General features: G+C 50.4%; 2 protein-coding genes across 5 annotated transcripts in view; both read left to right on the top strand.

The window, feature by feature from the left end:
* LOC122372636 (glucose-6-phosphate exchanger SLC37A2-like) overlaps positions 1-3,715 on the top strand; it is a 70,277-nt gene extending 66,562 nt beyond the window's left edge. For all 4 annotated transcript variants that reach the window (XM_043350116.1, XM_043350103.1, XM_043350125.1 and 1 more), the window contains 2 exons: positions 1,591-1,706; positions 2,148-3,715. In XM_043350116.1, the coding sequence (XP_043206051.1) occupies positions 1,591-1,706; positions 2,148-2,240 (209 nt within the window). In that variant the 3' untranslated portion in view covers positions 2,241-3,715. The remainder of the gene's footprint in view (positions 1-1,590; positions 1,707-2,147) is intronic.
* Positions 3,716-4,247: 532 nt separating this feature from the next.
* Positions 4,248-15,870, top strand: LOC122372633 (26S proteasome regulatory subunit 4). Its single transcript, XM_043350089.1, has 8 exons — positions 4,248-4,531; positions 7,589-7,733; positions 7,912-8,036; positions 12,804-12,989; positions 13,535-13,849; positions 14,317-14,514; positions 14,955-15,164; positions 15,502-15,870. The coding sequence occupies exons 1-8, from the start codon at positions 4,529-4,531 to the stop codon at positions 15,634-15,636; spliced, it is 1,317 nt and encodes a 438-aa protein (XP_043206024.1). The 5' UTR covers positions 4,248-4,528; the 3' UTR covers positions 15,637-15,870.
* The last annotated feature ends 219 nt before the right edge of the window (positions 15,871-16,089 follow it).

Below are 16,089 nucleotides of genomic sequence, written 5' to 3'. Positions count from 1 at the left end.
GTCACTCATGGTATATTAGGCAATTCCGACGCGTTTTAGTGTAAAAATAAGGGAGCTGATTTTTCCCCAACTGACTTATAATGGGGTGGTCAAGAAATTGACCTGACCTCAGGTCATCGGTATCGAAATTCAAAACGAACTGGCGCTAGGCGAAAGCAAACGGATTGGTGCCTATTCTACGTCTCTTTCTTTATTAGATCAAAAGGTACAGCAAAAAACGGAAAATTATTGTGTGTTCAACGCGTGACCTCGGATGACCTTTCAGCGGGTCACTGATACAAAGCTGCACCAGTGCCATCAATAATAGCCTAACTCAACATGATTCAAAAGTATTTGAACCGGTCAGATGCGTTTCGGTGGTAGCCGATATTTCTGCCATTGACTTATAAATGACAGGTCAAAAAATGACCTGATCTCAGGTCAATGCAGGCCGAAAGCCACTTTTTTATTGTCGCATATGAATGACAATTGATAAGGCTTTAATCGTCATCAGACAAAATTGCGACTTTCAGTTGGGAAAATATGAAGGTCACTCTTCGAAAAAAAATATTAAGATGTCACGTGATCAAAATTTTCAAAAATCGAAAATCCGAGATGGCCAAAACGTTTGCTGGTTGATTGCGAGTTGAACCATATAAAGTTTTTACCATAGAAAACCAATAGTTTCTGAGTTATAAGCCGCCAAACATAGGGTTGCAGCGTGACCTCCAGGAATTGCCTGAGGCTATATCTCGGAAACCGTTGTTCGAAGAAAAAAAATCCTTGGCACAGCTGGCTTCCCCGCCCATAACAACCCATTAGACCAATTTTAAGCAAAAAATAAAATATGAGGGTGTACGGCTTTGGTCGATCTATCTTGGTGAGGTCACGAAAATGACCTGACCTCATATGACCTTTAGGAGAAGTCTGAGACATATAATTTGTGAGACTCCTAATGGATACTAGGTCCTGCAAGTTTCATTTCCCTGTGAAAGCTCCTCTGGCAGTGAGGGCGTTGCGAAGTTGCGACATCTGAAGACCGTGCAGAGGTTCACTTGTGACGTCATACATAGGTCAGTGACCTGACCTGACCCGAAAATTCGATTGGTATCAAAAGGTTCGACTTGAATCAATGGTCAGGTATGCCAAGTTTCAGCTCTCTATCGCCAGCGTGTTCGGAGCTATCGCGAAGAAAAAAAAAACATATGAGAGGGGGCGGCGCCCCTCCCCTCCCCCCCCCCCCCGCCTCGGCCGGGGAGGGGGTTAAATTAGTGTGCTATTCTCTCGTTAGCCAGAAATGACCGTCGCGATTGTCTCAGCTTCACCTGACCAGCTTCACCTGACCTGGCCACCCCTCTGGACCCCTCTGACCCCCCCCCCCCCCCCCCCCGCAGGCACGGGCTCGGTGGGCGCCGCGGTCTCGCCGCTGCTGGCCACCCCTCTGACCCGCCGCTCCCCCCACAGGCACGGGCTCGGTGGGTGCCGCGCTCGGACCGCTGCTGGCCACCCCTCTGACCCGCCGCTCCCCCGACAGGCACGGGCTCGGTGGGTGCCGCGCTCGGACCGCTGCTGGTCACCCCTCTGACCCGCCCCCCCCCCCCTCTTCCGCAGGCACGGGCTCGGTAGGCGCCGCGCTCGGACCACTGCTGGCCGGAGTCGCCTCCAGCGGCGACAACTGGACCGGTGTATTCGTCATCCTCATGTGCTCGGACGCCATCGCCATAGCGGTAAGAACGCCCCCCCCCCCCCGCCCATACACACACACACTCACAGCGGGCGGCTCCTTGGTGCAGGCCGGTCGCGACACCCACTGAGCTCGGCTATCTCTCTGTCATGATGCGCGCAGAAAGTCGGCTGGTAAACTGCGTTATGCGTATAACTGAAGTAGAGCATGTTAAACATTGAAGGTTGAACGTCGAACTGTTGGCTCATTGGCACTAAACTCATGCTGCTGAAGTCCTCCGATGTCAGTAAATTTAAAGCAGCTGCGAAGGTTAATGAGTTTGTATGAAGTTTAAATTTAAAATGAAAAGTAAATTAGAGGTTTATTAGAACTACGAGCAATGAGACATTTTCTCCTGCGAATTAGTATGTTCATGCTCACCGCTCATTGCCTTGATTGATGTGCAGTTCTTTATCTGACAGCTCGCTCATCTGTCTTGTTTCAGTCGCTCTCCTGGGTGCTGCGGCACGAGGTGCGGGCGATCCTGCGACGGAGAAGGGAGAGGTTAGCTGACGCCGCCGCCAACGAGCGGCCCTAGGACGGCCCTAGTCGCCTACAACGACCGAGCCTAGTCGCTCGCTACCGCGGCGTCCGTCAGCAACAGCCCTTCGTCCCTCAGCGGCGGGGGGCCGTGGCTGCCTTGGCGTATTCGCCGGCTGGTCGGAGCAACTGCGAGCGTTGCCTGCTGTGACGCCAGAGCGGTTGGTGCGGCGCCCTTCACTGGCTGGCCAGGGCTGCTGCGAGCGTTGCTGCTGTGGCCGCTTGCGGCGCCCCCTGCTGTCTGAGTAGGGCGGCCGGCGCTGCGCCCGTGTCTCAGCTGCGTGCGGCGGGCACAAAAGACAGCCGACGGGTGGTCCCCTCGGGCGCAGCGTTCCTCAAGGTGCCGCGCGGTGTGAGAGCATTGTCGACTGGTTTCAGGACACGCACGACTAGAGGGCAGATATCCTGGTGAATGTTCTCTCTGGAATAGACGTCTGACCAATTTTAAATTTATCGATGTTTTAAGATTTTTTTGTAGACTGTCGAATAATATCCATTTCAATTTGTGGGGCGATGTTTTTGCAGATGCGAGTACAATATTTATGTGTAATTTTGTGCATATTGCATCTGAATCACGTCACGTTACCCCGTTTTCTCTGTGCGCGTTCTTACATATGTCGTAGCAATGCCTAGATTGTAAATTTGATGTGTTGATTAGTACATCTCCCACCCTGCGTTTATCACTGCGCCGTTCTATGAGCCGCATCTCGGCCTCATTTGTGGGTGTCTGCTGCCTGCCGAGACTGTTACTGTATCTCCTATCGGGGTGCGGCTTTATATTGTAACTGTGTCCTTTGGCGCCGTCCGGATCCCAATATCGACAGGCGACGTGGAGATATTCTCGCCCAGTGTCGCTCGAATGCTGGAGTGGTCATTCCATTTTATCGTCGTAAATTGATTCCGCATTTGATTTGTTCCGGTCACATGCGATCAGTATTACGATGATTTACCATTCCTACCGTTTGTTTTTATCAACCGTGTGTGTTTTCCTGAATGAAGTAGGCAGATCATTTTATCTTGGAGGCTCATCAACTTCTGGGATCGGATATATATCAGGGATAATGTGTGACTGCTGTGGGATAATCTTGATCCCCCTTTGCAATCGTTCGCTACTCGATGTCGAATGCATGTTGGCTTGCGCACAGCTGTCAACAGTAAGTGGCTGTTACAGATGTATTTTAATGTTGTGTACGGTGTTGTGCATGTACTGTGGCTATGGCGGGCGTGTGCGGTCCCAATGAATACCTACCGTGGAGACGTTATGGAGACCGTGCCTCGGTCGTCACCCCACGGCCTGAGCGCGTGGCTCCCTCTGGTGAGCCGCCGGTCGACTGTCCTGTGATCGGTCTGGGTGGCGCGGCAAGGGCATCGGCTCGTAACTCGTGTGAGACAACAGATGGCTATTTCCAGTGTGGATATCTCATTAGTTAGAAACTACCAACGGTTATGCCAAAATACATGCTGAATGTATGACCGCATTTTGACTTGGGACTGGTAGGATGGGTAGGATATTCTAGTCATTGCCAACGGAGGTGAATCTAGCATCCAGACATGAACGTCACATATCGTCATCTAGGTAGTAGATTTCAACACTTTGGATATATGATGCCAAATAATGGTCGCTGAAAGAAGTGTTAAAATTGCATCGCATTGGCTGTGGCAGCGCCGATTTCACGACCACATTACCGGTATCGGAGTCTTCCTATGACTCCGAACTTGAACCCTATTTCTCAATTATGTCTCAAATATATCTGACTTACATTTGAGAGAGTTTTTATCGACATCAGCACTTGTTTGTCATGTTTACGCGTCAACTGGCATCTTGAATCGTGATTACCTTTGTCCTTTGACAGTCACCCTTCAATTTAATTCAATATGATCCATAATATGAAAGTAATTCCAGTTTGACATACATCAATAATGCTGGTCATCGTGGGAAACTGACGCATATGCTACAAATGAAGTTGACGCCGGTCCCCGATCCTCTGTTCAAAAAGCCATCTACAAAACATTCGTATCGTTTCCAACGCCTAACGTTGCCTAGCAACTCGCAGCTCCTTACGTATTCAGCGCTGTGATTGGTGTACACCGAACTGCTTTGCCTTAATAATTTCTTGAATAATGATAGTCGAACATATTTCCGTGCTTTTATAGCAAACTCATCATTACATTATGTGTATTTCGATCTGAGGCGAGTTCATAAAGGATTTTGACAAGGTGAATTGGAGCTGGGTTGCCTGTTATCGTCAGTCATCTATATTCTGTGATCTTGAATTTTCCTGTAATATGGTAAGTAAATTCCTTATAGATCTTTGGCTTTCTAAGGATTTTGAGTTAAGGTTTTACCTGATATCTGATTAATGGGATCGGGTGAGGCACTAGGATCAGTCGGGGAAACTATGGTAAAATCTGCTATTTTTAGCAGTCTGCTATTTTTAGCAGAAATCTGCTAAAAATGGGTACGCATGTGACGTCATCGTACCCAAATATAGCAGATTTGGGTACGGCCCCATACAAAAGCAGATCTGCACCCTAATTGAAGCAAATGCGCATCAAATGCCTGGCAGATTCATGATGAGAATAGTGCTGAGAGTGTTCTCTGCTATTTTTGTTCAGATCCGACTATTTTGAAATTCATTATTTAAAAATAGTCGGATCTGAACAAAAATATCAGAGGACATTCTCAGCACTATTCTAATCATGAATCTGCCAGGCATTTGATGCGCATTTGCTTCAATTAGGGTGCAGATCTGCTTTTGTCGGGGGCCGTACCCAAATCTGCTATATTTGGGTACGATGACGTCACATGCGTACCCATTTTTAGCAGATTTCTGCTAAAAATAGCAGACTGCTAAAAATAGCAGATTTTACCATAGTTTCCCCGACTGGGATTGCCTGGTAGATCCTTTTGATCGAGCTCGGGATGCATCAACAAACTTGGTCAATTGGTTCATTTGGTACTGGAATTCTGTCCAGTGCTTGTCAAGCCAGTTTTTGTAGCTGTTGACTGACGGTGCACAGACAATGTCTTAAGAGACCAGTCAGCAAAGTATAGCTCGCAGTTCGACGAGACACACTGGCCCAAGTTCAAAATCCACACCAATCCTTCAAACAGAGCCAGAAAATCCGCACCAGAGCCGGCTGAGAGTACAAAATACAATCCGCTCCAAACCCGCACAAGTGACCAGTTGAAAGCTGCACCGACCTCAATTATTGATATGAGCCACAGTTCTGCCCTCTCAGCAGAATGGAAACGAAACGAGTTGACCAAGACTAGAATAAAAAAGCATGTCACGCCAATACAAGAATCCTGTACGGTACCTGCCCCTGGCTATTCATCCAGGGTGATTATTGTGCGATGTACGTACCATGGTCACCCTAATGAATGGTGTTGACACTCTCATTTAGCTGAGCGGCTTGACAACTTGTGAAGGCCCCAGTTATAAAACTAAAAATATGAAAGCCAAAGAGTGGGCCTATCGCATTTGTATGCATGCATTTTCGGCATTTCTTGTTAGGTCATTGGCTATATCGAACAACAAATCTGAAAGGCAAGTCATTCCCAGTGGATTTTACTTCTTAGCCGCAGCCTTAGCCGCGGCAAAGTAGTGGTTGCCAAGGACTGTCATCAGCCATGCGCATCTCGCCCTACCTACCACCGAGCGACAACACCAAACTCTCACATGAGCCGAGCGCATCTCGTTCCCGAATGCTGCAGCGTGCGGAATGCAACAAACTCAGTTTCTTTCAACGCAACCTATTATGTAGCTGCGTCGAACGTAGGTAGGTACCCGATAAATTTTTCGCATTTGACTGCTTGAAGCGGCAGAGCGGTTATTTTCTGGCCCTCCCATCGGCCGTACAAATATTGAATCCCTCTCATCGGCCGTGCTCATCTCTCTCACTCTACCGCCGGTGCCTCGCAGAGCCAAGCGGTACGTTTCGTGTTGTAACAGTGCAAAAAGTGCGAACTTGCGGGCGACCCACGTGATTGATGGGACCACCAGCACTGGCAGTCCGTTCTGACCACTGCACACTCATTTCGACCCGAGCACACTGAATTACGTGATGTTGACTTGAAACTCCAACAATGTTTTTTTATGACTTTCCTCATCTATCTAATCTGGTCTGTCATGTCCGGGCCGTAACTAAGCCAATTCCGCACCGCACTTCACTAAATCCGCACCGCCCCAAGCCAAATCCGCACCGCACCGCACCGCACCAAATCCGCACCAGCCGATCAAGCCCGCACCGACGAGATCTCGTCGAAATTGCCATACTTTGCAGACTGGTTTAGGGAGGCCGTTCCAATTGGTCACTACCCGGGCTGAAAGGTGCTGGCACCGGCTGGTTGCAGGCTTTTTGGCGATCTTCAATCTGTGGCCGCGAGTACACGTCGTGAGTGCAGGCGTGAACAAACCCTCCTTGTTGAAGTGGCAGCGACCGTGGATGATGTTGTACGTTGTGATCATATCGCTGCGACGCCCGGTATTGCAGGGACGGAAGGTTCAGTTCTCTCAGCCTTTCCTCATACGGGAGGTGTCGGAGTTCGGGGACAAGGTGGTCCTGTCGCCTGTCCGCAGCATTGGACAGGCCCCATATCTGATTACAGTACTCCAAGTGCGGACGGACCAGTGGTTTGTACAGTACAGGGAGCGTTTTTCTGTCGATGTGGGCGAAGCTGTGCTTGATTAATCCAAGCATTCGGTTGGCCTTACCGACGGCAGCTGCTGTTTGTTCCCTAAATTTCAGCTGTTGATCCACAAGAACGCCCAGATCCTTCTCGACATCTACCACCTCCAGGGGTGTGCCTGCGATGGAGTACTCAGCCCGCGCATTACGATTGCCTATGTGCCAGACCGTGGTTTTAATGTTCTTATTAGGTATGATGTAGGCCAGACTTGAAAACGTCCTTACACTATGCCAGACGCCTGTGAAACCCTCTCGCGCCGAAATTCGACGCGAGCGATTTTGCGCTGAAATTTCTGTATGATTTGTGCCAGAAATTGGGTGCCGGCCAATTTGTGCCAAGTTTAAGCCACTTTTATATAAAGCACATGTGTACAATTACCAATCAAGGCTATATCAACCAGACAGAGCGTTCCCAGCCTGGGACGCTCTCCCATGTCTGAGCGTCTGAATAAGTTTGGTCAAATCCCTCTTTTGGCAAGCACATGTGTACAATTACCAATCAAGGCTATATCAACCAGACAGAGCGTTCCCAGCCTGGGACGCTCTCCCATGTCTGAGCGTCTGAATAAGTTTGGTCAAATCCCTCTTTCGGTTTGAGCGTCATCATGCTGCTATCACCACTGATATATAATGTAACCTGTTTTTCGCTCACAGGGCCAGCAGCAGTCGGGACCCGGCGGCGGTGATAAGAACAAAGACAAAGAGAAGAAGAGGAAGTATGAGCCGCCCATTCCCACACGCGTGGGCAAAAAACGCAAGAAGGTTAAGGGACCAGATGCTGCCAACAAACTTCCACAGGGTGAGATTTTTAGCATCAATTGTAGTTACCAAACTATATAGTAATGCGGGACGTACTAACCAGTAACCATGCTTTTAATAAGTTATAATTGATTGAAGTACATGCTGTTGTCCATTTGTGGTGCTTTGTAGGATGGCCTTCTAGCTAATATATGATCAAATGTCATGCTCTTTTTTAGTGACACCTTACACAAGATGTCGCCTGAAGCAGCTGAAACTAGAAAGAATAAAAGACTACCTTCTAATGGAAGAAGAGTTTATCAAGAATCAAGAGCGCCTGAAACCTCAAGATGAGAAGAATGAGGTAACACTAAACTGTGGCAATGCATGTCTCAGCCTTGACCTTTCAGCCCAAAGATATTTGTAATTATCTTGTCAGCTGCTTGGCAATCATGTACAGTGGGTCTATTTAAGATCTCCAGAGCCACCACGTGGCGCTACGGTCGGGGTAGGGCGAGTCCAAATCCCGAGGGAAGTGGGGTCACCGGTCATTGTGGGGGAAGGAGGGAGGGGGAGTGACGCGGTATCACGGCGCATGGGGCGTGCGTAGCGCCGGGAGTGGGCCGCCCAGGGCCGCCCGCCACTGCGCCGAGGCTGAGGGGAGGGGATGATGGTTGCGGGTGCGTTCACTCCGGTATGGTGGTATCCTGTTCATGTGGAACCGGCAAGAACGCGACTGAAGGGAATCATTATCTCAAACAAACGGGCAAGCCAGAGGCAACGTCAGTTCCAGCCAAAATGTTGAACAATGATAATTGAAATCTAGGACGTATTCATAGCATGCAACTTTTCAGTCGATAGTTGCATGATGCTTTTCATTATGCATGATGAGGCTTTTCTAAACTGTTATTTGAGTTAGATATTTTTAATTTGGCACGTTCAGTTTTGGTGGGTTTTATCGCGTCGAAAAGAATCAGAAAAGGAAAAAGAGTTGAAATGGCTCCAGACAAATGACCAAAAATATTTTCCTAAAAAATGAAACTTAGCTAAACGTTTATAAGCGATAATTTTGACTTTTGGGGAGGATATTAGGGAAAGATATTGGGGAAAGATGTCATCGTGCTTAGCTGTGTTGCAGTAGAAGGAAATGTTTTGGTTGTGTCTAGATAAAACCAGACCCGGGAGTGGGGCTCGAACTCACGACATCGCGTTCAGCTCACAGGTTACCCAACCTCAACGCTACGAGCACCTATCGCCCTGCGCAGCAGGCTCAGTGTTTCGGCTAAAGTTCGGCCAAAGTGTCTGACGTCTGTCAATGTCACGAGGCGAAACCCCAAGGTAAATGTCCGTCCCGGTAGCTCGGTCGGTAGAGCGTTGGACTCCATGTGCCATGTGGTGAAGGCGCACGTCCCGGTTGCAAAAGTCCGGGTTCGAAACACGACGTGTGCTTGATGTTTTTTAGTCTCCTGACGGGTATGGTTGTGGTTGGTGGCAGGCCGCTGCCAGGCGAAGTCAGTGAGGGGACCGGCCGTGCGCGGCTATGTGCGCAGTGCGCACGTTAAAATTTGGACTCTAAACCATAGACCATTTTGCCATAGACTAAACCTCAAAACCATAGTCTGCAATAGACCAGGAATTGCTTGATCGGAGGGTAGATGGCAGGGTCAACGCTTAACAAGCTCAGCTTAGCGGGGACTCCGTCCTTGTGATTCCTTCCATTCAAAAGGTTCGGACCAAATTTATATAAAAAAGGGGGAGCCGAACCAGGTTGGGCCGAGTTGAACCAGGCTGGACCGGGGTCATACATGCAATCATGGTCAGACAAAACAGAAGTGAATTTCGGGTCAAATGTTTTTATTAACTGATCTTATTGTTTTTTAGCTTACACGTATAATAACTTTTAGCTTTTTATAACTCGAGACTTCATGCACAGAAATGTGGCGTTCGCCCACTTTTCCTCATCGTCTCTTAGCGACTTGATTTCATGTGGCGGCGGAACGGGGGGGGGGGCATCGGGGCACCGTGCCCCCGTTTGATTTTGGCATTTTAACATTAGCCCTATGGGCGTTGCATGGAAAGAATGGGACCAAAAGTCGGCAGTGCCCCCACTTCATTAAAGGTGTTCGCCGCCACTGCTTAATTTGACCCTAAAGGCGTCTTACCAGCAAAAAAAAAAAAAAAATCACCTGCGTTATACCTAAATATTCGCCCAAGGGCGCTCTACGCAAGAAACGCCAGCCGGTCAAAAAACTGGCGAACGAATACGATTTTTCTAGTGCTTGAATTATATTCAATGAAAATTTCAGGAGACATAAATAATCTTATTCCTTATAGCTAGGCGCTCGGAGCATTCGCTAGCATTCCATTGCCAGCTGCATTATCAACGCCACATTTGCATTACTCTGGGTGCATCATAAGTAACAGTAGGTGAACCGGCCACAGCAAAACCATGCCTCATTATCCTTTCCTTTCAAGCTGCCAAGCTAACCGGCCGCCCGGCCCACCACCGCGATATGGAACAGCACTGGAGTGCGCCATTTGCCTACGGCAGTGCCCCACCGCGCTGGGGCTGTTTGACAGGTCACCCGCACCGTGACCTCGCCACCCGCCCCCCTCCCCTCCCCGCCCACCTCCCCATCGGGCCCAGCTCGGTAGTGACCTCTCCTTGAATTTGACATGGACTCGACTAAGGCTCAACGCCATCTAGTTACGTCTGGAGATCCTAATAAGATCCACTGTACAGTGGGTCTATTTAAGATCTCCAGAGCCACCACGTGGCGCTACGGTCGGGGTAGGGCGAGTCCAAATCCCGAGGGATGTGAGATCACCGGTCATTGTGGGGGAAGGAGGGAGGGGGAGTGACGCGGTATCACGGCGCATGGGGCGTGCGTAGCGCCGGGAGTGGGCCGCCCAGGGCCGCCCGCCACTGCGCCGAGGCTGATGGGAGGGGATGATGGTTGCGGGTGCGTTCACTCCGGTATGGTGGTATCCTGTTCATGTGGAACCAGCAAGAATGCGACTGAAGGGAATCATTATCTCAAACAAACGGACAAGCGAGAGGCAGCGCCAGTTCCAGCCAAAATCTTGAACAATGATAATTGAAATCTAGGACGTATTAAAAGCATGCAACTATTCAGTCGATAGTTGCGTGATAACAGTCTTAGGCTTTTCTAAAATGTTATTTGAGTTGGGTATTTTTTCATTTGGCACGTTCAGTTTTGATGAGTTTATCGGGTCGAAAAGAATCCGAAAAGAAAGAGTTTAAATAGCTCCAGAAAAATGACCAAAAAATATTTTCTTAAAAATGAAACTAAGCTAGACATTTATAGGCGAAAATTTTGACTTTTTAGAGACGATTTTGGGGAAAGATGTTGGCGAAAGATGTCATTGTGCTTGTCTGTGTTGCAGTAGAAGAAAAGGTTTTGGTTCGTGTCCAGATAAAACCAGACCCGGGAGTGGGGCTCGAACTCACGACATCGCGTTCAGCTCACAGGTTACCCAACCTTAACGCTACGAGCACCTATGGCCCTGCGCAGCTTGCTCAGTGCTACGGCTATAGTTCGGCCAAAGTGTCTGACGTCTGTCAATGTCACGAGGCGAAGCCCCTAGGGAAATGTCCGTCCCGGTAGCTCGGTCGGTAGGGCTTTGGACTCCGTGTGGTGAGAGCGCACGCCCCGGTTGCAAAAGTCCGGGTTCGAAACGCGACGTGTGCTTGACGTTTTTGAGCTCCTGACGGGTATGGTTGTGGTTGGTGGCAGGCCGCTGCCAGGCGAAGTCAGTGAGGGGATCGGCCGTGCGCGGCTATGTGCGCACGTTAAACTTTGGACTCTGAATTCTGCCATAGACCAGGAATTGCTTGATCGGAGGGTAGAGGGTAGGGTCAACGCAACAAGCTCAGCTGAGCGGGGACTCTTTCCTTATGATTCCTTTCATTCAAAAGGTTCGGGCCAAATATATATTAAAAAAGGGGGAGCCGAACCATGTTGGGTCGGGTTGAACCCGGAATTGGACCTGTGTCTTACACGCAATCATGGTCAGAGAAAACAGAGGCCAATTTCGGGTCAAATATTTTTATTAACTGATCTTATTGTTTTTTAGCTTACACACGTTTAATAACTTTAAAGCTTTTTTTTAATCGAGACTTTATGCACAAAAATGTGGTATTCGTCCGCTTTTCCTCATCTCCTCTCAGCGACTTGATTTGACCTTAAATCTTACCAGCAAAAAATAAATCACCTGCGTGATAATTATTTGCCCAAGGGCGCTCTACGGAAGAAACGCCAGCCGGTCAAAAAATTGGCGAACGATACGATATTTCTAGTGCTTGAATTATATTCAATGAAAATTTCAGGAGACATAAATAATATTAATCCTTCGGGCGCTCGGAGCATTCGCTAGCATTCCATTGCCAGCTGCATTACCAACATCATATTTGCATTTCTTTGGGTTCATCATAGTTGACAGTAGATGAACCGGCCACAGCAAACCCATGCCTCATTATCCTTTCTTCCAAGCAGCCAAGCTAACCGGCCGCCCCGGCCCGGCCCACCACCGCGATATGGAACAACACTGGAGTGCGCCATTTGCCTGCGGCAGTGCCCAACCGCGCCGGGGCTGTTTGACAGGTCACCCGCACCGTGACCTCGCCAACCGCCCCCCCCCCCGCCCACCTCCCCATCGGGCCCAGCTCGGTACTGACCTCCCCTTGAATTTGACATGGACTCGACTGAGGCTCAACGCCATCTAGTAACGTCTGGAGATCCTTACTAGATCCACTGTACCTGTGTACCTAGTTATGCTCTAACCATTGACATGAATGTTGTAAAATATGTTTGTTATGAATGCTCCAATATTGTATAGCAAGCAAATGTCTATTTTGACACTAAGATGGTGGTTATGGCGGTCTTGAGGATGCCCAAAGAAAAAGAATGAACATACATGAACAAGCTGTGAACGCATGTCAAATCTGTATTTTGCAATCCAATCAGTATAAACATTCCGACATACTCCAGCGTCACCTAGGTTTTCTCGTTCTCCCTCTTTCATTTTTCCTCGCGCCCATCTCCTCTCTGACTCTCCCTCCATTGCTGCCCTCTGACCACCCCCTTCTCCCCCCCCTCACCGCTCGCAGGAGGAGCGGAACAAGGTGGACGACCTGCGCGGCACGCCCATGTCCGTGGGTAACCTGGAGGAGATCATCGACGACAACCACGCCATCGTCAGCACCTCGGTCGGCAGCGAGCACTACGTCAGCATCCTCAGCTTCGTCGACAAGGACCAGCTGGAGCCCGGCTGCTCCGTCCTCCTCAACCACAAGGTCAGCGGCGGGGCAACCGGGGAACCTATAGCACTGTGGAACCTGTAAACATAGCACTGTGCAGCTGTGGTCATTATCATAGACGAATGGTGATGGTGGGATTTGAAATGTTGGAGTGCTCCGAAAAAGCACACTGCTTACTTTGTGAGTTTTTGTATAAATGTGTATGCCTTAGACCAAAGGCTGTGATAACGAACATGGTTTTCCTGGCAAGAAACCACATCCCCGATGTTCGGGATGCTCTCTTCTTTCAGGGCTGCTTGTTCTGTTTGTGTGACTTTCAGCCTGTGTCCAACTCCTTCGTCACGTGCATACCGTGATCGATACTGCGGTATCCACCGCTCACTGTAAAATGCCCGCCCCTCGGTCAGGTTCACACAGTGATTGGTCCTTCTCAGTATTGATGTCCATCCCCCTCTGTCAGGTTCACGCCGTGATTGGTTCTATTTAGTGTTCACTACTCTTTGTCTGATGTCCACCCCGTCCGTCAGGTTCACGCCGTGATCGGCGTCCTGTTAACTGTCTAATGTCCACCCGTCCGTCAGGTTCACGCCGTGATCGGCGTCCTCTCGGACGACACGGACCCCATGGTCACCGTGATGAAGCTGGACAAGGCGCCGCAGGAGACGTACGCCGACATCGGCGGCCTGGACGCCCAGATCCAGGAGATCAAGGAGTCTGTGGAGCTGCCGCTCACGCACCCCGAGTATTACGAGGAGATGGGCATCCGGCCGCCCAAGGGCGTCATCCTGTACGGCGCGCCCGGCACCGGCAAGACGCTGCTGGCCAAGGCGGTGGCCAACCAGACGTCGGCCACCTTCCTCCGAGTGGTCGGCTCCGAGCTGATCCAAAAGTACCTGGTAAGTACGTGTCTGGGAGCGCACGGATAGGGATTGATTGGAAGGCTGGGTGTTATCAAATTTGGGAGTTGGGGCATTATAAAACTATTAGGTGTAAGCTGCCGTAGTGAAATTAAATCATTGTCGTGTAAGCGCAGTGCTAGCTTGGGGCAGCTGCACGCTGCTTCACGGGGTGATGAGAGACTGTCGTTTCGGTGTGTCTGCATGCTCGTATCGAAAAGTGTATCGAAAAGGCACGTTGACGGTTCAGAACTGTACCCCGCTAATGCATAAATTGTTTCAGTTTTATTGGAATGATTCTCTGAACGTCCTCTTTGAGCGGAAATCCCCCTCAGATTGCCAATGCAGGTGGCACACGCACACTTTCTGATCTTGATCCGTGTAATATCCATCCCCGGCGAAACAGTTCATTTGCCTTCCGTTGCGTACGAACACCGACACTGACCCTACGCGCGCCTCTCCCCAAGGGTGACGGACCGAAGCTGGTCCGAGAGCTGTTCCGCGTGGCCGAGGAGCACGCGCCCTCGATCGTGTTCATCGACGAGATCGACGCGATCGGCACGAAGCGTTACGACTCGAACTCTGGCGGCGAGCGGGAGATCCAGCGCACCATGCTGGAACTGCTCAACCAGCTGGACGGATTCGACTCGCGCGGCGACGTCAAGGTGGGTCCTCCGACGGCAGGGCGTCCGTCATGGTAGAGGAGTGGCTGCGGCCGAGCGCAGGGCCCATAGTGGGATCTGTTGGAAATAGGTGGCTTCGCTTTCGCCTTTCATGATGTCATGTTTCAGGAGTTTGGAACCTTATTGGTATTACATCGTGTTTTGACTCAGTTCGTCTGATCTATGACCGGCTGACCCCCACTTGGTGTGGGCGCTAAATTCCCTTTGCCGGTCCGGGATGTGTCGCTCGTCGTGCTCCCCCTTTTCCTTTGTACTGCTCTGTATCCCTTGTGCCCAGGGATACACGGCTCTATCTGCCCTCTTCCCCTCCACGCTGCCCCTTTTTCCGCTCCATCTGCCACTTGTGCCGGTCTTTCTGTCCCTCTGCTACTCTGGCCGTCCCCTCCACCGCTCTGTATGACCCCTTGTTCTCCCTCCGTCAGGTGGTGATGGCGACCAACCGGATCGAGACGCTGGACCCGGCCCTGATCCGGCCCGGACGGATCGACCGTAAGATCGAGTTCCCGCTGCCGGACGAGAAGACCAAGCGGCGCATCTTCCAGATCCACACCAACCGGATGACGCTGGCCGACGACGTCAACCTGGACGAGCTGATCCTGGCCAAGGACGACCTCAGCGGCGCCGACATCAAGGTGCGTCCACCCTGGGTGGGCGGTTTATAGTCAGTGGCGGGTCTTTGGAATGGATACGGAGGTAAATTTGGGATCAAGAGCCTTACGAGGAAACTATTATCCATGGGACAGAAGAAAAACATAAAAATATTAACAGACATTAGCCTCAAAACACATATGCAAGAAAATGCGTACAAAACCATTGCAAAGGAAAGTTGTGTTTAGCAATGGCCTTATAATTTCGATCGTATTGTACCTTCACTTGCTCGTGGATAAGGAATAAATGGTCCTCCTGTTCGACACCGACACGATCTCGTCTGTGCGTTCGTCTTGACTGACCGTGTTCGGTCTGTTTCAGGCCATCTGCACGGAGGGCGGACTAATGGCGCTCCGCGAGCGGCGCATGAAAGTCACCAACGACGACTTCAAAAAGTCCAAGGAGAGCGTGCTCTACCGCAAGAAGGAGGGTACCCCGGAGGGTCTGTATCTGTAGGAGGGGAGGAGCGCGGCGCGGCGCTCCCGGCCGGTGTCAGCTGTGTATCCTCGCGCTGTTCCGCCGGGGCAGGGCTCTCTCCTGGCCGGCCCGGCTGGCCGTCAGCCCTGGGGCTCGGTGTCAGCCCTCCGTGTAGGTATCTCAGCACTGTTCCGCCGGGCGGTGCTCCCTCCCGGGTGGCCGTTCGACTGTGACCATGCTGCGTTGCTATTTGAATACACTGTCGGAAAAGGACCACGTAATGTGCTCTGTCGAGGCGAGTGATCCGGCACGGTGTACTTTTGAACGCTGGCTGGGTTTTGGCTGGTAGATTTACGAATATTATACCCAGCACATTGCTTTGTCATAACACGCTTTGTTAATGAACGAACGAGTGTGACAATGGGCTCTGAAAATCAAACAATGCACCAGCAAATGTACAAGATGAGCTGTTTGAGCTCAGTGGGTGTTTTG

Source organism: Amphibalanus amphitrite, unplaced genomic scaffold (assembly GCF_019059575.1).
Source record: "Amphibalanus amphitrite isolate SeventyFive unplaced genomic scaffold, NRLGWU_Aamphi_draft 000037F_arrow, whole genome shotgun sequence".
NCBI classification, from domain to species: Eukaryota; Metazoa; Arthropoda; class Thecostraca; order Balanomorpha; family Balanidae; genus Amphibalanus; species Amphibalanus amphitrite.
Note: the sequence above shows the minus strand (reverse complement) of the source record. Positions and strands in the feature narration are given on the sequence as shown.

What these genes read in the sequence shown, in the direction of transcription:
- LOC122372633 (XM_043350089.1), top strand. An exon ending in CTCAAGATGAGAAGAATGAG is followed by an intron (nt 8,037 to 12,803) that starts GTAACACTAAAC and finishes CACCGCTCGCAG; the next exon opens with GAGGAGCGGAACAAGGTGGA. An exon ending in TCAGCGGCGCCGACATCAAG is followed by an intron (nt 15,165 to 15,501) that starts GTGCGTCCACCC and finishes GGTCTGTTTCAG; the next exon opens with GCCATCTGCACGGAGGGCGG.